This window comes from Amphiprion ocellaris, chromosome 4 (genome assembly GCF_022539595.1).
Source record: "Amphiprion ocellaris isolate individual 3 ecotype Okinawa chromosome 4, ASM2253959v1, whole genome shotgun sequence".
NCBI classification, from domain to species: Eukaryota; Metazoa; Chordata; class Actinopteri; family Pomacentridae; genus Amphiprion; species Amphiprion ocellaris.
Genome location: NC_072769.1, coordinates 11,315,652 through 11,343,011, shown reverse-complemented (window position 1 = coordinate 11,343,011; position 27,360 = coordinate 11,315,652). Strand labels below are relative to the sequence as shown.

The window sequence follows — 27,360 nt, the reverse complement described above, 5'->3', positions numbered from 1 at the left end:
ATTTCAAGTGGAAAGTTGGGTTGAGGTAAATACTTTTATAATTTTTTGCCAAACATAATTGTTGGTCGACAGCCAAAGCATTAACTAGAAAACATTTTCATTAAACTGTGTATAGATAACCTGATCACAAGTTTCTAACTTCATTATTTCAATAGTATTTGTGTATATGAAGTGATCTGTCCTTAAAGTTCATGGCAAGTCAGATTCTTAATATATCAATTTGACATCCTTCCACAGGAAGCAATGTACTGTACTTAGAGGCTTGATTAGATTCTGCCTCCACTTGTCTTTCCTCTTAATGTTGTTTTATCAAATAAAGGAATATTATGCTGCCCTGTGCTGCTTTCGGAAGCAGCATAGTCATTACATTCTCTGAAGCAACATGGTCATTGCATTCATTTTTTGCTCTAAGCAAATATCCTTATGAGAAATGCCAAATTGTGTGCAATCAACACCAGTTCGTGTACCTTTTCTGTGCATCCCAATGATCCATTTTACATAGTTTACAATGCTTTGACTACAGCTAAAGGTTATTTTCTTCATAATCTAATAAAAAATTATGTTTTTATTTAATTGATCAATTGCTAGTTAGATAGATGAATAGATTAAACCTTTATTGATCCCACAGCGAGGAAATTTGCAATGTAACAGCAGCAGCAAATAGAACAGAATAAAAAGGAGAGCAGCACACAATGCACACAGTGCATAGATATAAATATTTTCTCCTTTTAGAAGAAAAAAATACAATATTTACAGACTTTAAATTTTCCATATACTCCTCAGTATAGCCAAAGGGATGTCTTCAGATTTGATGTTGTCAGTCCAAAGCCCAAAGATATTAATTTTTACACGGATATAAACCAGGGAAAGCAGCAAATTCTCACAATGGAGATGCTGAAACCAGAGTGGTTGTAGTTTTGGTTTCACAAATGACACTATTAACTACTAATGTCTACATTATGCATTTCGCTCTATTTCCAGAGTGATTCCGATCAGTTTCACGAAGCCTTATATGATGTAGAGATTGTAGACTGCAGAGTGATGGAGATCAGACTAAGTGTAGTTGCTCCTGATGTTCTGCAGTGTGTTTGTGTGTAACTGTGCATACATAGAGAAGCTCATCCTCTAAATTAATTAGATGAGGAATTCTAAGTGTCGGAGTCTGATTACAGTGACGCATCATCGTTATGCGATTGGTTCCTGGCTCGTTCCCTGGGAAGTGACACCAAGCTCTCAACAGGAGATTGGCAGCAGGTGTCTGCCCTTCTGACACGTCATGTTTTTATGTAGACTACCAGTCAAAAGCTTGGACACATTTTCTCATTCATTTGAATGAGAAAGTGTCCAAACTTTTGACTGATAGTGTATTTTGTGCTGTCTGTGTATGAGATGGTAAAGTCAGTAGCAGCAGTAGTGGTGTGCATTTTGTATGCACTAACAAACTTTTTGTCTCAGTTACAAACCTCTATAGCAACACATGCAATTAAATGTAATGGCGTTCAAGGATGTGGTGAACTGTCCAATGAAAATATTTAGTTTCAACACAGTTGGTTGTAATTCCAGCCCTGCCATATTGTTTATCATATTGCTGTGTCAACAGCAGGCATTGTTGGCCAACAAGAACCTGCATTAACATTTTTCTGCTGGTAAATCTTTCATGTAGACCTCTTAAGGTAGTGGCACTCATATTGCTTGTGGCTAATGGAAAGATCAGCCTCTGTCATGAAGTATTAATGTTAATTGGACCAAAGGGTGACATGAAAACATATTAGGATTTTAAAAAGTGATTTTACTCCAACTGTGGCGGACAAGTCATAAAGGGCAAATAGGATTTGGTGACTGTGTTGGACGATGAGCTCCTTGAAATAGGATTTGTTTTGAGGGAAAGGGAGAATATGATTTGATAGAAGGATATTATGTTTGATAGAAGGATATCATAACAGGCAGGATCTGTGCTAAACTGTCATTTTGGCAGGACTGTTTGTATGTTGATAATTCAGGGTTTCTTAGTTTAAGCATGTAACTAGGAAACGGATGCACAATCTACTTGAAGGCCAGGTAGATGTCTGTGTCCCACTGGTTGTTGAGATGTATAACTGAAGTAGAAGCCAAATGCTGTAAAATCTGGCACCTGCTTTGCTCTGCTCTCTTTCAGGGATGGGCTGTAGTGTCTTTCCACTGTCTAAGCAATCAGTCCTCATCCACTGCACCTCCTCTTTCAGTCTCCCTTTTCTGCACCCTTATCCTTTTCTTCCACCTTCTGTACATGCACAGTGCTTGGCATTGGCCAGGATCTCCTTAAGCCCTCCTCAGAGCCTTTGCATCCATCTAGCATTCAAACTCATTCATCACTTAGCTCCATAGAGAAACTGTAAAAGTTTGAGTGCAGTTTTGCAACAAGAGGGCTAGGATTATATGTTCATGTTGCTGTACAGTGATTAACGTTCAAAGGACCTCTACTGGGATTGAACTGAATTGCTGGCATGCTGTGCTCTGTTTCTACAGAATTCTACCTCATTATTTGAGAACTAAATGAGATATAGTAAAGAATTTGTCAAACTTGCACCAAAACCACTGTGGTGGCCTTAAAGAAATGGTTTGACTTTAAGCAACACACTTTCTTCCCACTTTGTTATGGCATCGTTTTGTTTGTTTCTTTTCCTGTGTGATCTTCAGATTTTTTTTTCTGCATTACCCCATTGGGAGTAAAACTCTGTCATTTCTCCCTGGCAGTCTTGGTAGTGAGCAGGATTGCTCTCCTGCCAAAAAATACCAATGGCATCCATCACTGTGACAGTGGATGCCCAGAGCCTCGTAAGAGCTGCCTGGCTATTGCTAGGCTGCAAGTCTTCATCTGAACTCTCCAGTGAGCTGATTCAGGCTTTTGCTCTTTATTGTCAAGGAGATAACTGAAGGTCTGCACAAGCCGTAGGAATGTGTGCTCTTTTCAGGAAGGAGTAAATCAGCTAGTTTTGGACAGCCTACAAGCCAAACAAGGTATTGTTAGGGTGCTTCATTTCCCTTTGTCTCAGAGGGGGACCATTGAAGTGATGAGATGGAAAAGAGCAAAGATAGAAGAATGTGTACTCACCCTACATTTTATATGTACAGTGAGTTAACTGCAACAGAGATGAAGTATAACTAATGGCCAACTGCTCTCCTTTTTCTTTGTCTTGATAAAACTGTTTAATTTTATCTACTCGATCCCATGTGCAAAGGTTGTGTAGCATCCTGGCTGTTTTCAGAAAGAGCAAGAGGAAAGAGGGAGTCAAGGGTGAATTGAAAGAGGAGGTGGGGCTTCAATAAAGCCTCTTTGGCTCATGTTTATAGTTTACTTTTTGGCAAAGCAGATGTTTCAGCTGCTCAGTAGGTTAATACCCTGGGTGTGGTGTTGCATCCACTGTAAACATTTGTGAATATTGATTACAATGCAAGGAAAGACCATAAAGTATCAGTGACTTGTTCCTGTGTTGACATTTACTCTTATGAAGACCTCGTGTTTGGTCATTAAAATCATGTAGATGGCTGTGTACTGCCCCTCATCTTCCTCTTTAAACTGTGGTTTATATTGATTTCAACCCTCTGCTGGCAGGAAATGTAATCCATTCTAATATGCCAACAACAGAACCACCAACCACCATGGACAGGCAAAGTGTGGAGTGCAGGCATTAGTGGGTCTGTCTTTTTCTCTTTGTGCTATCCCTCTGGATCAAAAATTTGAGTTATGACTCAGCATAAGACAATGCAGGACTGGGTTGGGGATGTTTGGGGTTATATTGTGAACTCCTGTTACCCTCTTTATTCCCATCATTTAACCATCTTCATGTATCAGTCTCATTTCCCCTGTAGACAGTCATTAACTCAATTTTGTCACCCTTAATTCCTGCTGTCATTGAGTTGTCCTGTTAGTTCATATTTTGCTTGCATGCAGAATTGGATATGAGAACAGCTTAAATTATTGCATCTTCTTTTCTAGTTTTGTTTCCATTTCTTTTTTTCTCTGCAAAATTTCTGATCTGTGTCTAATACTGCCTTATGCATCTCCTGTTTATTTTTCTTCAGCTGTTCATAATTACCCAACTTTGCTCTGGGTAGATGTGCCTGACACACTTCCAGTGTTTAGGCAGCACTTGATCTTACAGCCCAAATCTGCTGTCTGATAGCAGCCAGTTCCAATATTCTGTAGCCATGACTCCATGTCTGTACGATGGTTGTCAGCTCTTAGGGAAACAAATGGTCATTGTCATGACTATTGTAATGTGGGAGCGGTATCTGTGTGCAGGCATGCTACCCCACTGGAAGCCATTACAGTCATTGTGTTTTTGCCAGTTCATGTCTCCATCAACTTACCATAACAGCCCAAGAAATCAAAAGGAAGAAATAATACATATTGTAATTTGTGATGGGACCACACTGTCATACAAATTATTTTGTGCTGAGATTTTTGCATTATTTTTACCCACAAGGGTTCAAGTGTACAACAGAAAGCTAGTACTGCCTGCGGTTGATGACTTAATCATTTAACCAACTGACTTTGTATGTTGGCCAGTGAAGTAGTGCACTTCAGCACAGACTATATCAAATTTTTGGAACTTAACAAGGCAGAAGTATTTTGGAGAGTCCATTAAGTTCAGCATACCGCAGCATAAGCAACATTCAGATTCAGGCCAAATGCAGTGGAAAATCTGTATTGCACTGTTCTAGTGTAGACAGGATTGTACCCTTTCAAGTTTCTCACATGGGCAGATGATAAAGAAAATACAAGTCATCTGCAGAAGTCACACATTTGATTCTATTTTCATCAAGCCACGGATCATGGAAAAAGCACTAGGTTTGGACTTTTGTTCAATTTTTTGCATAAACACTAGGCTTGAGTAAGGTTGGGGTGTAATTAAATTAACTTCAAAAATATTTTTTTTTTAAAAAGAATTTTCTTCTCACTTTGAAGATTAACATTCCCAGTGGAGAGAATGAAAGGCAGTACAGCCTGTGCTTACGTTAGCCTGGCGAACAGTCGGCTATGAATAAATAAAGCAAATGTAGGTGGATTCATTTCTGCTTAGTGAACTCTCAAAATGTTAAATTTGCTATCTGTCGTAGGCTTCATGCAATATCTATACTCAGAGTTTATGAACACATGTTGACTCTTACTGTTTGTCAAGGAGCAAAGCCTAATAGAAGATGAGCGGAGGGTGGGTAAGGGAGTTTTTTCTTACTGCAATGTGAGTGATGTATGGATTAGTGCACTGTAACATAAAAACTCCTCTATCGACTGAGAAGTAGACAATGAACTTAGTATAGGGCAGTTTTCATGGCCACAAACCCACCTGCTGTATGTGAAGCCATTATCTCGTTCCACCTTTTACAGTATAATTTTTGTTGCTTTTTTCTTTTTTTTCTGTTTCACTGTTGATGTCCTCTCCTCTGCATTACTGTTTTCTTTACTATTCTTCTCCCATTAACCTTGCATTGCTCTTTTTTCCCCCCTTGTCATCTCTACTGATTATTACATCCTGCACTCATTCCATGGTAGTGCCTAGAGAATGAAGGAAGAACTATTATGTAGGTTTATAGACAGCGGGCTGTGTTAATGGGTTCCTAAAGTTGAAGCAGATTTTTGTGGTTCACATTAGCATATCATTTACTTGTGCTTGGAAATGAATGGAGAGGTGGAGCATCAGATTTCATATATTCATATTTGGATCTTTGCAAACCAAGTGACTGGACCACAAAAATTAAAAATAGAGTGTTTTTTTTTCCCTTTTATTGTTTATGTACCATCAAAACAAATCATTCTTTGTCTTTGTCCAGGCCTGCTACAGGTCCCTCCACAACTCGACCTGCATCCACCATATCTAGGCCCACGACGGGAGTAACCAAACCCTCCACTACTGCAACTACCAAAGCCGCAGCTTCCAGAGTTACCACAGCGCCATCTACTGGCAGGGCCACAGCAGCACAGCCTCTGAAAACTGCTGCTGCTAAGAAAGGTGAGAAGAATTTGTTCTGACCCAGAGATTCACTTTTAATGCCATGTCTCATTTGGATTACATAAACTAATTGTTTGCCTAAAATTCCTGATTTAAAACAGTATAAAACGGTTGTTTAGTCTCAGCAGTGTGATATAACTGCAAAAAAATAAGTTCAGTACTGTTTACTTTGATGTTACTTACTGAGTCCGTCAATGGGAAACACGTTGTTTTTGTTTTTAAAAAAAAAAAATATATACTTTTTTATTTTTAACAGTCAAATATTACATCTTTGTTTCCAAAGTCATTTTCATAGTCTAATATTAAAATGTTAAAAATGTATCTCATTTTAGCTATTGCTATCATTCTAACTGTCAAAACTGTATTACTGGCAGTTAGATGAGTGTGTGAATTAGAGTTTGTCTTGTTTTTTTCTTCAGATGTCAGTCGACCACCATCTACTGCAGAGGCCAAGAAATCCACGACTGCTACAGCATCAGCTGCTGCCAAAAAACCTGAAACCTCTAAACCCATGGCCAGTGGAAAAGTCAACTCTGTATCCAAATGGTCCACAACAACGAAGCCAGTTGATACTAAATTGTCACAGCCCAAACCTCAGCAGCCTGCAAAGCCTACTCCCACAAAGAAGTCTGCTGCTGCTGTACGATTGAATGCAGGTGCCACATCGTCCCTTGGCCGAACCCTACCTGCCTCTCCAGCCAACAGACCTACAAACAGTAGCACCTCTCAGACAAAACGTGGAACCAAACCCACTCAGACTGTCCCACCTTTCAGTGCTACCAAGAAGATAGAAGTTTCAAATGCTATAGCGCCTACTGTTGAAACACAAAGTGCAGCTGGAGCTGTGGCAGCTGCTGGAGCTGTTATAGCAGCTGTCACAACAGCAGCTGTGCTAGCTGAAACACAGACTGCAGGGGCCTTACCACAGGGATCATCCCTTGCTGCATCTGTACCAGAGGAGGTCTCTACCCCAGTCTTGGCTCAGGTTACTACAGCAGAGGTGGCATCTCAAGAGCCTCCTCAAAGCCATGAAGTGACTCCCTCTCCTCTTCCAAGCCCTGTTAGGACAACCTTGCCGCAAACATCTCCATCAAAGGAACAGCTGGAAAGCAGTGCTCCTTTACTAACGACATTGGAACAGAGCCCTGCCCCAGCTAGGCCTCCATTAGCACACGGGTCCTCCCCGCCAGACCTGTCAGAGGAAACTGTTTACTTGGCAACTGACCATACCCCCTCAGCATCTGCACCCCTTCCAGCAGCAGCAAACTCTGTCCCTCAAATTGTTCCTTCATCCAATCTAAATGAGGAGGAAGATGAAGAAGAGCGTGAGGGAAGCCAGCTGGTTTCTGTGTCTGAAATGAGTGGAACCACACAACCCACAGAGGATTCTCGTCCTGGATCAGCAGGGCCAGTAGGGGGATCTGCCTGGAGAGCTGGTGGTGCCTTGCTCTCTGAGCTGGACTCTGAGGAGGTAAGCGGCAGCCAGCAAGGTGCATCTGAACTTAGTGCCCCAGGGGTCCTGGAGGGCACAGAGAGCATGGATGATCTGGGAGATGCCAGTCTTAAAGGAGGAATTGACATGGAAGGAGCCTCAGCAGGTTCACCTGACTTTGAGAAGGTTCCTGACATACCAGTTAATGACTTTGATGAGGACGACGAGGATGAGGATGACAATGATCGGGTCTGTGACATGGATGTAGGCTCAGAGCGGACAGATGAACCACACAGACCAAGGCATGACAATGATGTGGATGATGAGGAGGATGATGACGTGGAAATGGCAAGTGAGGGGGTGACAGAGAGTGGGTTAGAAAGCTATGGGAATGCAGATGAGGACGACTTTGCTGAGGATGAAAGGCTGGACAACTTGAACAGGATGGCCCAGCTGCCCCCTCCACCACCTCTGCTGCCCTCTGCCCCATCTGCTCAGTGGGACCAACCAAACCCATTTGCTGATCCATGGGCAGAACCTCTGGTGCCTGTCCAGGTGGCAGGAGCAGCTGCAGCAAGCCCTTTGGCAGACCCCTGGCAAGCAGACTCTGAGACCCCAACTCAGATGCCAGCCCAAGCCTGGTTAGAACTAGGATCAGATCCTTGTGTTCCTGAAAGCCAAGAAGCACCCCCTCATTCCTCTGTTAAAGGTGAGCCACAAAATTCAGAGACCCATATTTTCAACAATCTATCAAGCCCAGCTCCAGGGAAGGCCCTGGCTCCAGCACCCCTCTCTGCACCAGGAATGTCTCTGTCAAGCACACTGAGCAGTGAGACCAGCACACCTGAGGAACTGGGTGACTACAGTCGAGACGGAAAGCTCCATCCTCAAGCTATGCAAGCTCCACTGCTTTCCCCCCAGCCTGACCTAGACTACCAAGACCTGGGTATTCATTTAGAGAGAGGAGACAGGGAAGGAGAAGAGGAGCCTGAGCCAGACACCCTGCCGGCTGATGAAGTCCTGGAAGGCTCTGCAACTGCCCCCACGTCAAACCCTTCCTCATCCTCGGTAACAGAAGACGAGGCCAGTGACACAGAAGGAGAGGCTCAACTGGAGGATTCCTTGGAGATTCCACCTGTCAAGAACACAACCTTCGACAACCAACCTCCAGCCCAGCGCTGCCTGTCCACTGTGGAAGAAGGAGAGGAGGCTGAGATGGAGGAGGTGGAGGGTGGCATAGGTGAAGACACAACTCCACCTTCAGCTACCTCATTGGCATCCTATGGCTTTGACACCATAACCACAGCTTCGAGCTCCAATGCCCAGTCCACAGGGGAGAGCTGCATCAAAAGCCCTGGCATCTTCTCCTTGGAGGAGCTACCTGAAGAAGCGAAGCTGCCCTGTTTAAGCCCACAACCTCACACCCAGTCGTGTCTCTCAGAGCAGAAGTACATCGAGTCTGGGAAGCAAGAAGTAGAGTCAGCTGAGCATGTTAGGGAGGAAGTGCCGGGGTCAGAAGAAGCTCCAGATCCTTTATCAACTTCGAGCAATTTGCAGCAACCTGAGGAAAACCCAGACGACACTCAGCCTCCCTACTATTCCACTACTTGTGAAAAGACTGAGGACTCTTGTGCAGGTAACGTATAGTTCATCATCTCCCTTATAGTCCAAATAATGTCCCAAAACTCCCTCTGGCCGTGTTCCAGCCTCCAAACAACATCACAAGTGTAGCTCTTGTCAGTGTCCTGAAATCTCTGGGGGTGGACAAAATTCAAGTTTAAAAAAAAAACAAAAAAAACAGAGAGCAAAAAAAGGGAAGAAATAAAAAAGAGGACAGCAGTGGCACTTCCCTCTGATATAACATTTCCATTATGAGTATATGGCTTTCCTGTATGTGCAATAGCTATGTCTATTTACTTCTAATGTGTGAGCGTGCCTGGGTTTTGGTTTCTGTTTTATTTAACACAGAATTATGTGGTTATCCTGATGTGGCATGGATGTGACTTGTCTGTTTACAGCTCTTAAAGAGGGAAAACTTAACAAAAGAAATGTGGAATGAATTGTTTAATGTTTCCATGTGTATTCATTCTAGTACTTCTTACAGAACTAAACTAAAAACAAAGAGTTTTGATTGTATATTCATGTTTGATTTCACTCTCCTATCCTACACAAGCCACTTTTCTTATCCCCAGTCTTCTTGCACTTTACATTGTAACCCGCCTTTTCTCTTGTTTATCCATCTTTTGGAGTAATGAACCTTAAAACTTTAAATAAAGATTAGATTTTTACCATGATGTAGTCTCTCACCATATAGTTTTATTGAAATGGTCACTTGGGCGTGGAGTGTAAGGCATATTTATGATGATTTGTCTTGCACACAAATCCACAAACCATTCATATGTTTTAGGGTCTTTGACAAAGTTTTATCAGCAGCTCTGCGCGTCTCATAATGCAAGTACTCAGCCTTGTAGCCTGCAACCATCATTTCTTTCCTCTTGCCTTACATGTAAACTGCAACTCATACTTTAATTACACCAAGTTCATACAAGTCGAGTTGTGGCCTTTTCATTCTAAACCTGGACACAATAAGAGCTGAAACTCAACCTCAAAGACTTCACTGGTCTGGAAAATGACAAAACCAAAATGAATTTGCAACAAGCTGATGATCTTCTCTGCCAGTCCTTCTCATCTCAAGCAGCAAAGAAGTTTGAGATCTTATCATCCGGACTTCAAGATGGAACCAACTTCGCTCATTCTTCTGCGACTGTAATTTCCTTCCAGTTCACTATGGGTGTGTTGCTGATTTAGCTCTTTTCTACTACCTTATTTTTAGCATTCTTGCTGCACTGGTCTATAGCACTGTATTAATGTTAACAGAGCTTATGCATGTCACTGTTGCACAAAGAGTTGGTTTCATTTCATTACTTTGGGTTGGTGTGTTCAGGGTCAGCCAAATAGCTTGGCTCTAGATGTTCAGGTTAGAATAAAGTCTAGCTATCCCTTCTAAAGCCAAGCTATTGTTTTAGTTTTCCTGTGATGCTGAATATGTGTAAATGCATGGAAAGCTTTTGCATGTATCACTGGTTGACTAACTATAAACTTCATTTATGAGTGACTGTTTAAGCTTGCAAAAAGCTTTTCTGTGGTTGTTTTGTCTCACCATAGTTGATAGTGATTGCATATACAGGAAGTTTGGCTGCTTTTTTGCACATACAAATCTTTCTTTTCTGGGTGTCATGTAAAACTATTTAATTGAAACCACTTTAAGTATGCACTTCTGCTCTCTGCACAAATTTTGCAACCCTTGGCCCAACCACCACCCCCAGTCCCCCCACCTTGGGTCACGATTTTCTAGTGTGTTTACTATTTTTATGCAAATACTGTGACTCCACCCCTCTGAAAATTTACCTGGCTGGTTCTGTCACTGCTGCACAACTTGCAAACAATGTTCCACTGTCACTTGTTCAGAGTACAAAACTACAAATAATGGCTGGTCACTTTGATGCTGTAGGCTACTGGCAGACCTTTGGGCTTGGCTTCACAATGCTTCCACTCTTCCTTTAGCAAGTAGGAGCCATTGAAGGCCACCCTCTTCTCTCTACACCCTTCTGCTTGTACTCACTGCACTGCTCTCACTGTCCTGCTGCCTGTGACCTCTGTTATATAACATCACGCTACTGTAATCTTCCTTCCCGCTCCTTCTCACACACAGGCTTTACTGCACTACCGCACCCTCACCACCGTGATCACGCAACATACCCCAGAACCTACTACGACCTCGTCAAACCTCACAGCACTGCCACCACTCCGCCCAAGCTGACCTGTGCCGACCTTCCACCCAGAAGCCCCGGCCAGCAGGCGCTGAGCCCTCAACTCCGCAGGCTTGAGCAACATCAGAGACAACTGCTGGAGATGCAGCAACGTAGGGAGCAACAGAGCAGACCCCTGGAGGAGGCAGAGCAAGAGAGGAAGAGGAGGGAGGAAGAGGAGCAGAGGAAGAAGAAAGAGGAAGCCGAAGAAGAAATAAAGAGAAATGAGGAAGAGGAAGAGAGGAAGACGAAGGAGCAGGCCGAGGCAACAAAGAAGAAAGAGGAGGAGCTTAAGCAAAGGAGAGATCTTGAACTGCAACTGCAGCAGCAACAACAGGAACTGAAGCAAAGACAGCAAATCATGCAGTGGCAACAAGAGTTGCAACAGTCTAATAAAGGCCAGACAGTGCTGCTGTCTCCTTCTTCTGGCCTCTGCACCATCTACGAAGCCCTGGAGAACAGTGATGAAGAAGATCCTGAAGGTGAGGAAGAGGAAATGAATGAGCTGAACCCCATTAAAGATAAAGCGCCTAAGCCAGATGCACCATATGAGAAGATAAGCGAAAGCTGTGACAGGGTGACGTCAAATGACGACACACATCAAGACTCTTCATTGTCTGACAGTCCCCCACCTCTTCCAGACTCCCCTCAGTCATCCAGCAACCCCTCCCAGGATGGTGACAGCTCCTCCTCTTGTCCTCCTGAGTCTCCAGACCGACCTCCACCCCTGGACCTGGACTGGGGCAAGAAAGTGGACATAGTGCAGCAGCTGATCAATCAGACCTTGTTGCTGAATGGCGATGGTTGCTCCTCCCTGCTGCTGCTGCCAGGAGGTGCAGGAGGGACACTGAGCCCCCTGGAGAGCAGCCTGTGGCCCAGCTTACTTCCTCCACTCACCCCTCCTTCTGCCACTGTCACCTCTGTCAGTAGTTTTTCTCCAGAGGCCACTGGCAGCTCCCCACAGGGAGAGTGGACAGTGGTGGAGCTGGAGACGCATCACTAAGGGATGATGGTGTGTGATTTCACTCACACACTTTGGCAGAACTGCAGATGTGTTTAAACTTTAACAACACTCATCGGGAAAAATGACACAAGTGCTGTCTTGTTATGCACACACTCATGGGAATTTAAGATGGGGACAGACACACAAACAGGGTAATATAAAACATGTATGCAGAGTAGAACACTTTACTGCTACTATACACACACTTAAAACAAATACTATGTACTCTTACTTACAGCTGTATCGACTTAGGTAAACATTTTGGCTGAGTAATGTGTCAAAAACTGCAATAACTAGAAACAATCCTTTGACAATATCACCATCTGTTAAAGAACTAGATAATTTATTTGATGTTCATGACGTACCAAATAGTAAGCATTCGCTTTAAACTGTACTATAGTTCAGTGCCTGTGTACACAGTAGAGTCAGAACGATAAACCATAAATTGTACTACTCTGCTACTGCTCAGCCCTGTAGGTAAACCCATAAACTTGGTGCTGTAGATCAGTGGTTCCCAACCAACAAGAGAAGAGATCACAAGATAATTCTGAGGGGTTGCAATAAGAGATGTTTTTTTTTCTCAAGTAAACTATTAAACTTTTTCTGACTTCTTCACTCCAGTGGGTTTTCCCTTTGGACTGCTGAATAAAATCTACCTATAAGGGCTTTTAAACAGTATCTAAATGGTTGAAACACTTAGATCCCGTAGATAAATGCAACCTGTGACTAATGGTCATAAATGGATACCATCTTTCTTTTTAGGAGAAATGAGTCCAAAATGTTGGGAATCACTGCTATACATACATTTGAGAGATACTAGGCTTTTCTAATTGTACTGTGAAACAAGCACATACAACACAGATACTAATGCTTGATGGTGCTCATTTGAATTGTGTGCTGATTCTGCAAGCATGTATGCTGTTTATTGATGAAAAAAAAAAGGTAATAGACTTTGTTGCCCTGAATTTAGACTCTCAGGCAGTTATTACTCCCCATCAATTTGCTAATATTAGGCTAAATGTTGCTTTAAATCCTTGTAGTATGTTAATCATTATGCACCAAAGTGACCAGTATTCAATGTTAACTTAAAGATTAAAAATGTAAAAAAAAAAAAAAAACGAAAGTGTCAATACTCCCAAAATTACGGTGGCGGTGATGATAGTTGTACCCCGCCCTGGTTCTGTATTAGTTAATTTTACCAGCATAGAGAAATCTGCCTGCTGAATCAATATATTTAATTAATGTAAACTAAAAACCACCCAACAACCAAGAGCAGGACCTCGATGTCCTCGGTGTAATGCTGCCTAGGAGTCTATTCAGCAACAGAAAGTCTGTGATGCTGCCAGTGAAGAACCTGGATGGAGAATACAAACACAACATGACGCCACACTCCGAAACTCAGCACCTCACACTTAATATCCTACACACACACCACTGCAAGCACAAACCTTACAGGCTGCAATAATCCCACACACCTGAACCCATGCTATCACTGACAGAATCCCATGATGCACCCCTGCTACTGACTGACAGGGTGGAACTGGACACATTTGCTGTGTCTCTGTGCCATGTGTGGTCACACAAACCGACGGTGCCAAATGGTCACTATCAAGCCGAGTACGGTAAACCGGCCGAGTTCCTCACCTGCGCCCCTTTTTAATTGAAGCCATACGTGTTTGTTTATACATGTGTACATGCATCCTCATCACCTTATTTACAAGTGAGAATACACTGGAGATGTCTTGCTATTGAATGGTGATAAAAGGTCACCGGTTCCTGGCTGCCTACGAGATTGCACTTAATCAAATACTGCAGTGTTGTAATTTCTATCAATTCAAATTAGCTGATTATAGAGGCCTTGGCAGTCCCTGCTGTTGTCCTCGTGTCCCGGTGTAATTTGTTTGCAAACTGATGTCAAAGAAATTAGAAGACTAGAAATGAAGGAAATGATCTCAGTTTGAGCTGTTTGGGTCTCACAGCTCTTTACCAAAGGTCAATATGATGTGTAATTTGCGTTTCCCTTTGAAACACTGGAGTCAGGTACTAATGAGGTTATGGTTATCGAATAGAATTGTGTTTATAGTAGATGAAATGGGTTAGTATTTAAATAAATACTGCTGAAGGTTACTTTATGCAGAAATAGGGTTGTAAAGTCAACGTCACTGATGTTATGACGCTGGTCATGTCCTGTACACACACTGTAATTTTACGTTTATCTCTGGGTTTTAACCGACACTGCTGTGAAAGTTAGGGATCACTTTATTGTGGAAGAAGAAGTTTAAAAGGGTAGGAATGCTGGGAAGGGGCTTGATATGAGGTTATTCTGGATATTGACTCTGTATTGTTGAGACTGTTGAGCTACAGTAGGAGGAATGCGTGTCCTACTGGTTGTAAGCGTTCATCTGTGCTGTATGTCGATGTGCTGCGGTGTGGATACTGTGTATTTGTCAGTGCTGCTTAAAGCAGCCGCATTTCTTTGGATGAAGTTGAGGGAAAACTTTTATGCTGATTTTTCTCGTGAGATCACTGACACTTATTTGCCCTCATGTCTGCTTGAATCTGTTTTGCGTGTTGTTGGCCTGCTGCTTCATCCTCTAGGGTTTAACGGCATAAAGACTGAATTGTTTGACAAGAGAATCGAAAGCAGTGATCCGAGTATTAAACTGGAGACATTTGGCATCCAGTATTTATATCATTTGACTCGTATGACAAATTTTTGCTCTTTCCCATGATCAGATCCAGCAAAAAAGAAAAAAATAATCCTCTTTGTGAGCTTGTCCATTGTTGAAGCTTATGTGGAGCAGCTAAGAAGCAACCGGGTGTTAATGTACGTTTGCATTCCTGTACGTCCAGACGGGACACTTAATGCTCACAGCATTTTAAAATGTCCTTTCTTAAACATGTTTGTGTCGTGTTTTGTAAGTTTTTGTGGGTATATTGTCTAAAGACTGAACACTGTAATGAAGGGAAGCTTCACTCTACTTTTATACTTCAGAGTTTTAGAAGTATAGTAGCCATTTCAGATGTGTATATATAGATTTTTTTTTATTGAATAGAGATTGAAGGACATTGGGTGTAAATGGTAGATTTTATTCTGTCAGTAAATTGCCTTTTTTCATGTCCAGTCAACACAACTGATGAGCCGAATGGTTACAAGGTCAAAGTGAACACAGTAGGCCGAACTCGGAGTGAACAAATTTCATTTGTTACTTGGGCTCTGAGTTCTTAAACCTCTCATTTGAATATTAATTTATTGAAAGTGATGTGAGGCCTGCGTGTACTCATTTAAATGTCTTGATGAACCTGTTGAAGTAAATCGGGCAGTGTTACTCAAGGCCCAAATCATGGCAGCTTGTTCTAAAATGTCCTTGTTTATTTTCTGATAGACACATCTGTGATTGTGTGTAATTATTTTAATGCAATGTTTCATGTAAATAAAATGATTTTTAATAACACTTCTGTATTTATTTACAACACAGATCTTACTCATTTTAAAAAAAAGTAATATCTAAAATACTTAGTCTCATCCAATCTTTTAAAATGTCAAAAATCAACACGAACAGCAAACATCACAGTATCCTTCACACAACTATTGTAGACAATAAAACTTTGCTTTTAACACAGCATATTATGAAAACACACCTTCTCCTCTTTGAAGGTTCACACACAAACTTGACACTGTTTGAATCAACCGGTCCTGAATCTGAAACCAGATGTTTAACCTGAGAATCTCACATCAGCTGAACACTAGCTCACGGATTTGCAACATCCTGTGAGAGTTGAACTGCTCTAGTCTCTACATGCTCCATGACATCTCCATCAACAGACACACTTCTGCAGGGCCTCGCGTCAGTCTGTCAGGTGTGACAGCAGCTGCTGCAGGTAGTCTGTAGCACTGCAGCACGACGGCTCATCACTGCCCAGAAACAACAGTCTGTCATAGTCGGCCTGTGGGACGTCGCACAAGATCCTGAAACGTGTACACAAATTCAAACGAATCAGACAAGCTAAAAAATGGTGCGGAACTATGGGATAGAATAATGATGATCAGGGATGGTGAATGGTTCTAATTCACACGCACATTGACACACCAATGGTGGCACAGCTATCATGTGAAGCACCAGCGTCTTGCACAGGAACATTTCGGCATGAATGCAGGGTTTGGATTTGACACTGATATAAAGCATCTACAGAAAAATTCAGAGATGAGCCTACCAGTCACAGATATCCTCTGTGTCAGGATCAGGGTACACCTGCACCCACTGACCGATGGACCACATCCTCACCATGCTGCCATTAGACACACTTTGGTTGTCCTTGTCAGCGTCGGCGTGGGCATTTGGAATGTCCTCGTAGCACAGGAAGTAGCTGGAAAGATTTTGAAGTGAGAAAATAGTTTTAAGATTACAAATCATAAGACCGGGCTCACACTGCAGGAGTTTTTGGCCAATTTACCTGTTCTGCCCCCCGATAACTGGCCTCAGATCTTGGTTTGACACAATGTTCAGCTCAGATTAAAGGGTTTAATGATCTGATCTCATATTTCTCAAACTGCTCACAGATTATTTGGAGCTGATTAATAGCAAACACATTTGATGTTTTTGAGATAAAATAAGGCCTTGAGGTTAACGTTAGCTACAGATATTAAAGTCATAGATAAAATGTTACCTCAAGTTCTTGAGGAGAATCGACTTTGTTGACTCCATCTTCCCCACCATTTTCTCATGCAGCTTGTTTTGCTTTTGTTTTTTTCACTGTTTCTTATTAGTGTTACAGAAAGTTGTTGCACCACAATCTTTATTTCATTCACATCTGCCTCAGGCACAATAATCCTAATATCCTGCAGTGAGTGATGTTCCAATATAACCCACTTTTGAAGCATGTACATGTCTGAGAAAAATACAAAGTTTCTCCTCATATGTGTGATGCAACCCAAATTCGAAATCTGTTTTGAGACCGATTTTGAAAATCCGGCAGTGTGAGTCCAACTTCAGGGTGGAAGTCTTGTAACATCTAGGCTTACTAGTCAGTTTCGACGACTGTTTCTTCCTCTTCCTCGTCACTCTCTCCTGAGTGCTCTTTGTCTTTCTGCTGCTTGTCTCGGAGTCGCTCCACGTTCCAGCGCATGCATTTATACAGTCCAGTGTCGCCCTGGGCCAGGTACGGTGTCGGCTTACAGTAACGGAAAATGGTCATCCTCAGTCGGCTGAGCTGAAACTGGCCGATGCAGAAGTGAGACACACTGGGAATGCAAATAGAGTAGGAAGAATCAGATGATATGTTAGCAGCAATGGTAACACAGCATTGAGCTTGTAGAAAGAAGAAAACAGAAAATGATTTGCACCTTTGAACAACAATGACTCTACACTTGAAGGAAAATGCATGAATGATGCCAAACATATCTGTAATGTCCTCACTTAAGTAATCTGTATGTGAGGACAGCAGGTACAGTGTCACGTTGGTTTCATGTGTTTATAATGTGTGCACTGAAAAGCCTCAAAATGACAACAGGCTTGTGCAAATACACCTCCAGGCTTATAAAGACTTTACTGGACATAAAGTTGGCTGTATATACACAAGCACAAACTACAGAGGGATTAAAGCATTCAGAAGATCATTATGTTGCTATACAGGGGTGTAACCTGTCATCCTGTCAGGATCATTTACTGTAGAATACTACAAGTAACCATATCTAATAAATTAAAGGTTTCACTGTTAAATTACTGTGCTGTGACAAACCAAGGAAATACAGGAAGCTGTACAAGGAAGAGACACATAATTAAAAAAATGTTTTTAGAACCTAACAACAAATCTATGTGAAACTGCTAAGAGCATTTCAGTTGGTTCTATTGTGTTGTATTTGTTCTACTGTAACATGCAGGATAGGCTTTTGTAGGATTTGAAAACCCAACAAAGAAATAAAAAGAAATTAGTAGTCAGGTCAGTTGTATTTACATAGCCCAATATCATACATTTGCTTTACAGAATATAACTTTTTAACGGGGAAAACGTAGAAGAAATGGAATGAAAAAGGATGAGAGGAAGACAGAAAAACTTGCAACAGATGTCTGATGTCCAGACAAGGTATAGATAGATAGTCAACATAAACATGTAGTAGTTTGTGTGTTGTGTACCCGTTAGGCTCAGTCTCATCCAAACAGAGAAGATTATAGCTGGCGAAGGTCAACACCAGCTGCTCCAACCTGTCACACAGCTGTTCAGAGAAGTCCAACAGCTGTACACGCTGCGTACACACACACACACACACACACACACACACACACACACACACACACACATGGTCATAGTTGCTGCTGTTAAACTATTGTAGCTACACAGACACACAAATGGCTTCTCATTCATCAACAGCTAACCCTTCAGATTCAGATTCAGAAAATTTTATTTGTCCCCACGGGGCAATGAAAAAAGGCACATAGAGCAGACGGTGCAACAATGACATAAGAAAGAGTTAAAAAAAAATTGAGATAACTAACATAAATAAAACAAATAGGGATAACTATATATACAAATGTAGAACAAGTAATACAACAAGAATAGAAAACAGAATGAAAAGAAAGCAAAAAAAGAAAAAACACAACTTGGAATAGTTTTCCCCAACAATTGATCCAAGTAACAGTGCTATAATTTATCTGTGACATTCATTCATTTTCACTCTTCGCAGGATCCCCTTCAGCGTTTTGAAATGTTTAGGCCTGCTTGTTCCAGTCACAAGTAGCCATATGTGCATTAAAATGACCCAAGGAGAAAACTTCACTACAGTTTGGGCTGTAGTCATAATAACAGTCACAACTAGCGTTACCTCCAGTTTAAGTCTGAAGCCTAAAAAGGAAAAAAAGGCTATTAAGATGAGAGACAGGGTGTCCTTACTGTATCAACTGAGATAAAAAGATTTCACTTTTTAATAAAATTAAAGACAAAGTGTTTTCAGCTTTTATCAGTGGCCTTTCAAAGAGCAAAACAGGTGAGAAAGCCTCTTATGCTACAGATAGATTTTATATTCCAGAAGACACAAAATGTCTTGTAAAAAATAAGATGACTTTTGCTTCAAATGCACCTATTGCAGTATTAAGTGAGGTCTTTTTTCAACATAAAGCATTTGACATGTAAAGACATAAACGGTGGGCCCTTTGAATGGACCAAACTCTTCCTGTGGCGATCCAATTTCTATCCTCTTTCTTGTTCTGATGCCACTCTATGTATATTTTTGTTGAGTCTCTGGCAAATGTTTGACAACAGATTTGTTAGCACTGACAGTGAATGAATCCGGATATTTTGCCAACCAGGAACCTCTTCCAAAACAGAAGCAGATATCAGACACACAGAAAGTGGTTCGAATATTAGGTTTAAAACGTGACTGACTAAAACTGAAACGATCATCGTGGCTACAAACCACCAGTAGAAAAATATGTTGCAGCAATTTTGGTGAATCTACCCTTAAAGAAAATATTTACCCTTGTCAAGCAGATGTCAGCAGGCAGATGGGTGTGTTGTGACACGGTGCTCCTAGCTGTGGATTCCACGTAGTTAAAGTAAGGCTGGCAGGTGTGCAGGAGGCTTAGCACTGCAGCAGCAAGAGCCTCTCCCTCTAGAGAACCCTGCCTGCAAGAACAAACAGAAAACTTCACAAAATAGTAGAAGTACCCAGATGAAAACAGTGAATTATGACCAGCCAGGACCCTACCCACTGACGAGGCAGTCTTGTAAGCCATCTGCTTTGCTCTTAAGGAACAGGAACTGCAGCTGGATGGACTGGAGGCTCCCCTCCATCCGTCTGACCTCCAGGCACCTGCAGGACACATGTGCACCAAAAGGTGGCGCCAGAGCAACATCTGCCAACAGCAACAGTGACTCCACCTCTGAAACACAAATGGCTGAACATCAAAAACTGAGAGAAAATGAGGGAATTAGTCATTTTACTCTAGAATCTATACTTTGTAATAACAACTATGTTTGTATCTGAAGGAACACGATCATGTAGTTGGTTTACCAAAACTATAACATCATATATGAATTTTAAAGACTGAGATGTAATACAAGACAGAAATTAAGATTTTTAGGTTTAAGACCCTGCAATTTTGAAGTTGGCTTTGGATTAACCATACAAGAGTAAGGAAAACTTAATTTAGGCCTTAGGTTTTTCTTTATTTTAATAAAATCATGTTTGACATTTTAGATAACCTTTAATGCTGTCTGAAATCCACATTCAAATCTGTGAAACCTTTGTGTGTGTGTGTGTGTGTGTGTGTGTGTGTGTGTGTGTGTGTGTGTGTGTGTGTGTGTTTCTGGTTGTAGACCACATTAGACCAGGTCCATATCTAAAACCAGTGTATGTAGACTCGATAAATGTGAACTAGATTGTCTGGGAGAAGTGACAGAGTATCTGAAACACAATTTCTGATAGGAGTAATCTTTATTTAATTTGCGAGAAAGGAAAGAAATGGAAATTTCACAGCATTTTTCCACAGTGAGCTACATTTGTCCAGATCCAGATCTAAAACCACTACATATAGAGTAATCAATTTGGAACTATACTTTCTTACAAAGACAATGGAGTATCTAAAACACAATTTCTGAGAGGTGAAACCATTATTTTACTTGTGAAAATGCAAAAATGTAAACATCTGTATCTCACATTAAACCAGGACCAGATCTAATACCACTATATACAGACTGGTCAAATCTGGACTAGAGTTTCCCAGAGGGCCTAAAGGTTCTTCAAAATACCATGTTGCAATCGTTTTCTACTTGTTTCACTGCATTTTATTTATTTATTTATTTTTTACCATCCCTGGACCAGGTCTAGGTCAAAAACCACTGTATGAACACTAGTCAAATCTGGACAGGATTGTCTGAGGCTGCAGAGACTCACAGAAAACACGGTCTCTGATCTTTAAAATGCGGGGGGGAAAAGGGGATAATTCACTGCTATTCTGTATTGTTTCCTAAACCGTCACTGCATGCAACATATGTTATCTGACCTCGTTGTTGGAAGCTCTGCAGACTCTCGGTGCAGTCCGACTCCTCGCCGCTCATGTTGTTCTCCCTCGATGGGTCCACAAACGCATCTTTCCCTGACGGTGGCTCTTCCAGCTGTTGGACCTCAACCTGAACTTCGTTATCAGTCATGTTCTTTGCCGAAGATAAGCTGACATTAGTTCGGAAACCTGTTGCATAAAAATGTACATTAAGTAATTATTTTTGACGCAGCGATGTGAACGACGAGTCAGCTCTTAACGCTTTGCTAATTAACGATGATGCTAGCGAGCTAGCTACCTATCGCGATGCTAGCATCACATCCAATTCTTAACACAGAAGAAAACCGAGGTGCATACAAGTCGGCCAGTTGTTTTTTTTATTCCACGAATTAATTAAATGTCTATTCAAGCCGCTTTCAGCTGATTATTACCAAAATAATAAGCGCTAACCAAAACATTAGCCACCTGGCTAGTTAGGCGTAACATCCGTTAACTTTCACTTCCTCGTTGACCTCTGCTCTAAGGTCAAAGGTCGTTGCGTCTCAACATGAAAGATAAACATATTATGTTCAAAAATGTATTTATACTTTTTGCTTTTTGTGGGAAAAATGCTTCGAATAAAAAAGTGCTCAGAATAAAATTACTTTTTTAAAAAAAACACTTTGTTACAGCAATTCAAATTATTCACCAAGAAAGCTGCTTTAATAACTCCCCCTTCCTCCCCGCGCCTTTTTTTAAAAAAAGCATCTTTCATTCCTTGTCACAAGTGAATAATCTTGATTTTTAAACTATTTTCATGGTGCTTGTAGCTAAAGCAGCATTAATAGGAAATGTGGTTTGTTGAATATGGGTTATGGGCAGTTGCAGTTTAAGCTAATACATCCACATATTTAGATTTTTCTCATCTAACTTCTTCCACATCCTACACACTGAGAGAGAAAATAACCATCCTACCATGTTCTGTCACCATTTGTCACACAATATTTTAAACAGCTTAAATTTGGGCCCAACTAACAGGACAACAGAGTAAAAAGAACTGTGTCAACACGTACTTAGTACATCTGGTTATCCTATTATGAATCATTGCTACCTTCTCAACAAAAAAAATCCCTTTTTGCTGACTGTAAATGACTCAGCTGTGTTCATTTTATTGTCAGCTGTGAGTGTGTAGTACAGGATATAGACTGTGTATCCTGGAGTGTCGGGTTACTCTGTTTCTGCTGCCCTTCTATCATTCGGATGGCAAATTTTCATTTTGCAAATCAGTTATGCAAATGTGGTTCGGTTTAACTTTGTCAGATCTATTGAAGGCGCCCACACACGACCATAACATCGCCTAACCCTATCAGGAGTTTTTATCTCAGACACATGAACACACACAGGTTTTGCAATAATGCATTGCTACTGTTTCCATTCAGTGAGCTCAGTTTCAGTTGTACTTTACTGATATTAGATTGAAACTCTGTTGTGCCAAAACACTTTAAATTAGCAACAGCGATATTAAAATGCTGATTGATACACGTGGGCACATGTTTTGTTTAAGGGATGCTTCTGTCATGTTTTTATTGGTGCTGACAAATGCATGTGTTCTAAATATCTCTGACCCCCCCAGTGCTTATTGTCCTCTTATGTGTTGTTTGTCTAATTTCTCTTTACTATTCTGCTGTCCCGCTCCTTTAACCTTACCCCAACCAGTGAAGGCATATGGCTGCCCTCCCTGAGACTGGTTCTGCTGGATATTTCATCTCAAACTAATTATTAATTACTGGATTTCCTTGGTTTCTCTCTCTTGCATAATATTGTAAGATCTTCATAACTGGTGCTATGTGAATCCACATTAATTAAATATGCTATATTTAAAGCTGCAGTTATTATAATTTAAAATGGGATTTGTTAGGTTTCTCTCTATCACATAATATTGTAAGATTTTCTCCTTACTATGTGTGGTGTCCTGAGATGACTTAAAATGTTAATTGGCACTACATGAATAAAATTAACTCAATTTGCTCTATTTAAAACTCCGGTTATTCTAACATTATAATTTAGGGATGCATTTATTAGGTTTCTTTTTATTACATATTATTGTAAGATCTTTACTCTATGTGACAGGTTCTGAAATTAAATATTGTAAATCGGTGCTATTTGAACAAAAAAAAATGCTCTATTTACAACTGCAGTGATAAAAATATTATAATTTGAGAATGGATTTCTTGGAATTCTATCTGTCACATAGTATTGTAAGATCTTTACATTGCTATGTTAGGTATCCTGAGATTACTTATGTTGCAAAATTGCACTTAAAATTTAAAATTGCAGTTACTACAATGTTAGGGTATAGGGGTTCTTTTGATTACATAATATTGTAAGATCTTCCAATGTGAGGTTTCCTGAGAAGACTTATGTTGAAATGAATAAAAAATAAACTAAACATGCTCTGGTTAAACCCGTGAATATCATAATATAATTTAAGAACTGCTGAGATGTATAATTAAAGAGATTTACTTTTTTTACAGTGTTTTTACACACATTCAACAGTTGGTTCGTTTCAACTTTCTGTTGACAACTTAGCGCTGCTGCAGGTCACATGACCCCTAGGGGCGCGCCCCCGCGGCCTGCGGACCAATCAACGTCCGGGCGGTTTGCTGGCGTGTCGGGAGCGCGCTGCTAGTGTACAAGTGTTTGGCGATGCTGCCGTCAGTTAGCTGCTGTGTGAACGGGTCTAAATGTTGGCCCCGGCTGTCCTGTGTTCACCAACACAAAGAAACACGGCTTTTGTCTGTTTCTGACCTCAACCAGCGGGATATTTAACGGACACGTTTGCTTTTTATTGTCCCCGGTGTTGAGTGTGTGAGTGAAGCTCTGACAGGCGGCTTTTTCTTCTCTGTGAGGCATGTGATACAGACAAGAGACCGAGGCGTGTTCGTGTCTCACGGATGTTACCGGGAAAAGAAGAAGGAGCTTCATTTGGTTTTCTGTCGACAGTGGATGTGAGTCTATCTCTCTTCAGCAGGACATGACGGAGGAGAGCCGCTGCTGCTGGATGTTCAGGGGCTTCTCTTTGCTAGCTGTTGAATGGGAAACACCTAAAACAAGAGGATGAACAATGAGCCCGGAGCTCTGTAGTTTTACTTGGATGCTGAGTGACTTGTCTTGTCTGAAACCGTTTTAATCCCAGTGAAGTGGAGCCTAACGGGGGTTGAAATACAACCGAAACACACGCAGGGAGGATCAGTTCAGGCGCGGCCAGCCGAGCCAACGATGTGGATTACCTCCTGACTTGTTTGCCTTTGTATCAATAGACTGTCCATATAAAGTTGACGTAAGACTCGCAGGGACGATAAGCCAGGCCTCTCCCCACTTTTATTATTTGCATAATATTACTGTCGTTCAGAGGAGACACCCCGTCGACCTGAGGGACCACATGTGCACACGGTGTCTGTGAAAGTGCACAGAGTGAACACAGCAACAGGGACAACCATGGCGAACGACTCTGTTCAAGTGAGTTCATCAAGTTGGATGTCCTGTTCCCTGCATGCACGGTGTCACTTCATTTTTCTATACTGCACTATAGCCTTTGTCTTGGATTTTTGATGCTCTTGCTGTTTTAATACGCTTGTTCCCCATCATTTTGGCTTGTGATGCCGAAAAAATTAAGAAATATTTATCACAGTGGACAGGAGCTGGGAGGACTTCAACCCAAGTCAGCATTTTACATCTCAGATTAGGTCTGCAAGATGTTTAAATTAAAAGTCATCTTCTGGCCCATCAATCGTATCCAGGGTCCTAATTTCCAAATTGGGGAAACAGTTTGTGACCACATACAGAATAAAACAACAAGAATAGATGAATTTAGCAGATTTTCATTGCAATTGTGATGGTGCATCAATAGGGTAATTAATCAATATGAGAAAAGGTGCAGTCAGCTGGCCTTTGTTACCAATAACCTAATTATTTTGTCAATCAGCTAATCTAATTGTCTATAAAATGTGTCTTGATGAATTCATGTGCCCATAATTACCTCCTACAGCCCAAGGTGTTTTTTCAATTGCTCCAATTTCCTCTTACAATTAGTCATTTAATTGATTAGCAGAGTAGTTGCATGTTTTCTCATGATTGATTAATTGACCAATTGGTGCACCTCTGATTGTATATTGATGAGGAAGCCTAAATAGGATGAGTGAGTGAAGTATTTCAGATTCGCTCGAGGCCTTTTAGAGGATTCCTCAGAACTCTTGGACCCCGCTGTGAGGAACCACACCAACCACTCAGTAGAATTGGAAATAGATAGTTTGCTTCTTGTTAATAATGCATGTTGAGCCACATTCTGGCACTCTGTCACCTTGGAGTTGTCTTATGTTGTTGCGTACTGTGTGTGCTATGATGTGGGCCTTGGTCTGACTGTGGATTTTGTGCTTTCAGAGTGTTGTGTTTACAGGCTAAAGGCAGTTGAATGCAGGCACAATACTGGTGTTTGGTGCAAAACAACACACATTATGCTCACAATTTCCAACCTGCTTCAGGCATCACTTGTTTGTAAATGCATTAGCAAAGCAAGACGATTGCTTACTTGTTTGTCTTGTTTTGTGCTGAGGAGAATCACATAATTTCCTAATGCAACATTTAGGAAATTGATTATTGATCTTTGCTTTGCTCTAAATAAATGTTATTTTGAAATGACATTTCCAAGTAAAATGTGTTTTGAAATTCATTTGTGAAGAGGAGGATGAGCATCATGAAATTCACTGCACTGAACTTAGTAATCCATTGTTCTAGCAGAGCTTGACACACTGACATTTAAGTCTGAGCTAGTGTTGTGTATCAGTTGACTGTGTGGAGTTGCATACTGTGCAGAAATACGTGCACTAGTGCTGTCATGCAGGTGATGCAGGTTAATAGGTCTTAATCTGCATTCATACAGTTGTGTTTTGCAGTTTAGGAACATTGATGCTATTCGGCAGAGAATTAGTGGCTGGCAGTGGAACAGCAGACATGTTGGCATCAATATGCTCTGTAATTAGAAGTAGCTAAGTGAGGAACAGCCATGTGAAAATGCAGAATAGGGACAAAAATGACAAAATATCAAATGAGACAGCTGCTAAGATACAGGTTTCTGATGTGAAATGTTGAGTAAACATAGCAGTTGTTTGCAAACTTCTGTCATTTCACATGTGCTTTCCCTTTCCTCCATTGCATTACAAATGAACATGGTCTGCTGGTTATCGATTGGTGTCCATGTCTGTTTTCAATACAAGCACACGTGAGAATTCATGCTCTCACGGGTTGTGGATGGTTACCTAGTGACACTGTGTATTTAGCTCTATGTTGTAGCCCAGTTGATGCTCCTTTCTAACTTGTACAACAACAGCAAAAAAAAATGTTTTCTGCTTCATAACATAATTGAATATGTTGAAGTGTTGGGCTGCAGGTTGGATAAAGCAAGCAATTTGAAGATGCACCATTTAGAGAATTTGCTCTAAAAATAAACAGTAATAGGTGGTCATCACTAATTTCTAACACTTAAGATAAAGACTTAACCGACAGAATAATCTGCAGACTAATCAATACTGTGAATAATTAATAAGTGCATCCCTGCGCTGACTATTTTTTCTTCTTTATTTTGTGCCAGGAAGTTGTGAACCTCAGCACGTGTCTGCAGTAAAATGAGCCACAGTCTGTGTTTTAATTATGCTGCTTGATTACAGCAAGCTATGTGACTGCTGTTAAAAGCTTTGTGCTGGGTACATTTGCCACTTCAACCCGGTCTAATTCTAGCTTTGGTGCCTTGATGTAAAAGTGCCATTCCACTCACTCTGTGCCAGAACTCCTCATCTGGGAAACAACCAGTGTAGAAAAATCTATGCCCAACAGCTAAATTTGGTTTTCCTGCTCTACTAACCAGTTTGGGAGATGTGTGTATTGATTGAAAGTTGTATATTTGAGTCAACCACCCAAAGAGACAGGAGACTGACAGTGTGCATCTGCCCACACCACGATGCTAGAGGGTTTTTCTTCAGCCAAAAAGAACTCCTGGTGACGTCTTTTTCCAAAGAGCACTGCAGGACTCCAATAATAAGGAGACAAACCGTTTTCAGATTTCCTTTCTTGACATGGTTTGCTGTATATGTGTTTT

The 27,360-nt window shown here is 41.2% G+C and overlaps 3 protein-coding genes across 3 annotated transcripts in view; 2 read left to right on the top strand and 1 right to left on the bottom strand.

Annotated features, from left to right (window-relative positions):
• prr36a (proline rich 36a) overlaps positions 1–15,689 on the top strand; it is a 31,065-nt gene extending 15,376 nt beyond the window's left edge. Inside the window, exons 4-6 of the mRNA XM_023263644.3 lie at positions 5,812–5,990; positions 6,410–9,058; positions 11,135–15,689. Coding sequence (XP_023119412.2) covers positions 5,812–5,990; positions 6,410–9,058; positions 11,135–12,234 — 3,928 coding nt within the window. The 3' untranslated portion in view covers positions 12,235–15,689. The remainder of the gene's footprint in view (positions 1–5,811; positions 5,991–6,409; positions 9,059–11,134) is intronic.
• A 120-nt stretch (positions 15,690–15,809) lies between these two features.
• Positions 15,810–21,724, bottom strand: c4h19orf67 (chromosome 4 C19orf67 homolog). The gene is made up of 7 exons (XM_055009908.1): positions 21,234–21,724; positions 19,937–20,111; positions 19,707–19,854; positions 18,369–18,478; positions 17,258–17,476; positions 16,450–16,602; positions 15,810–16,204 (listed from the first exon to the last, which is right to left on the bottom strand). Exons 1-7 carry the CDS (start codon positions 21,379–21,381, stop codon positions 16,084–16,086), a joined length of 1,074 nt encoding a protein of 357 aa, XP_054865883.1. The 5' UTR covers positions 21,382–21,724; the 3' UTR covers positions 15,810–16,083.
• A 2,172-nt stretch (positions 21,725–23,896) lies between these two features.
• Positions 23,897–27,360, top strand: part of pkn1a (protein kinase N1a) — a 60,763-nt gene continuing 57,299 nt past the window's right edge. Inside the window, exon 1 of the mRNA XM_023263665.3 lies at positions 23,897–24,728. Coding sequence (XP_023119433.2) covers positions 24,708–24,728 — 21 coding nt within the window. The 5' untranslated portion in view covers positions 23,897–24,707. The remainder of the gene's footprint in view (positions 24,729–27,360) is intronic.

What these genes read in the sequence shown, in the direction of transcription:
- c4h19orf67 (XM_055009908.1), bottom strand. Translation starts at nt 21,381, where the DNA reads ATGACTGATAACGAAGTTCAGGTTGAGGTCCAACAGCTGGAAGAGCCA. An exon ending in GCAGAGCTTCCAACAACGAG is followed by an intron (nt 20,112 to 21,233) that starts GTCAGATAACAT and finishes TTTGTGTTTCAG; the next exon opens with AGGTGGAGTCACTGTTGCTG. An exon ending in ACAGTCGTCGAAACTGACTA is followed by an intron (nt 16,603 to 17,257) that starts GTAAGCCTAGAT and finishes AAATCTTTCCAG; the next exon opens with CTACTTCCTGTGCTACGAGG.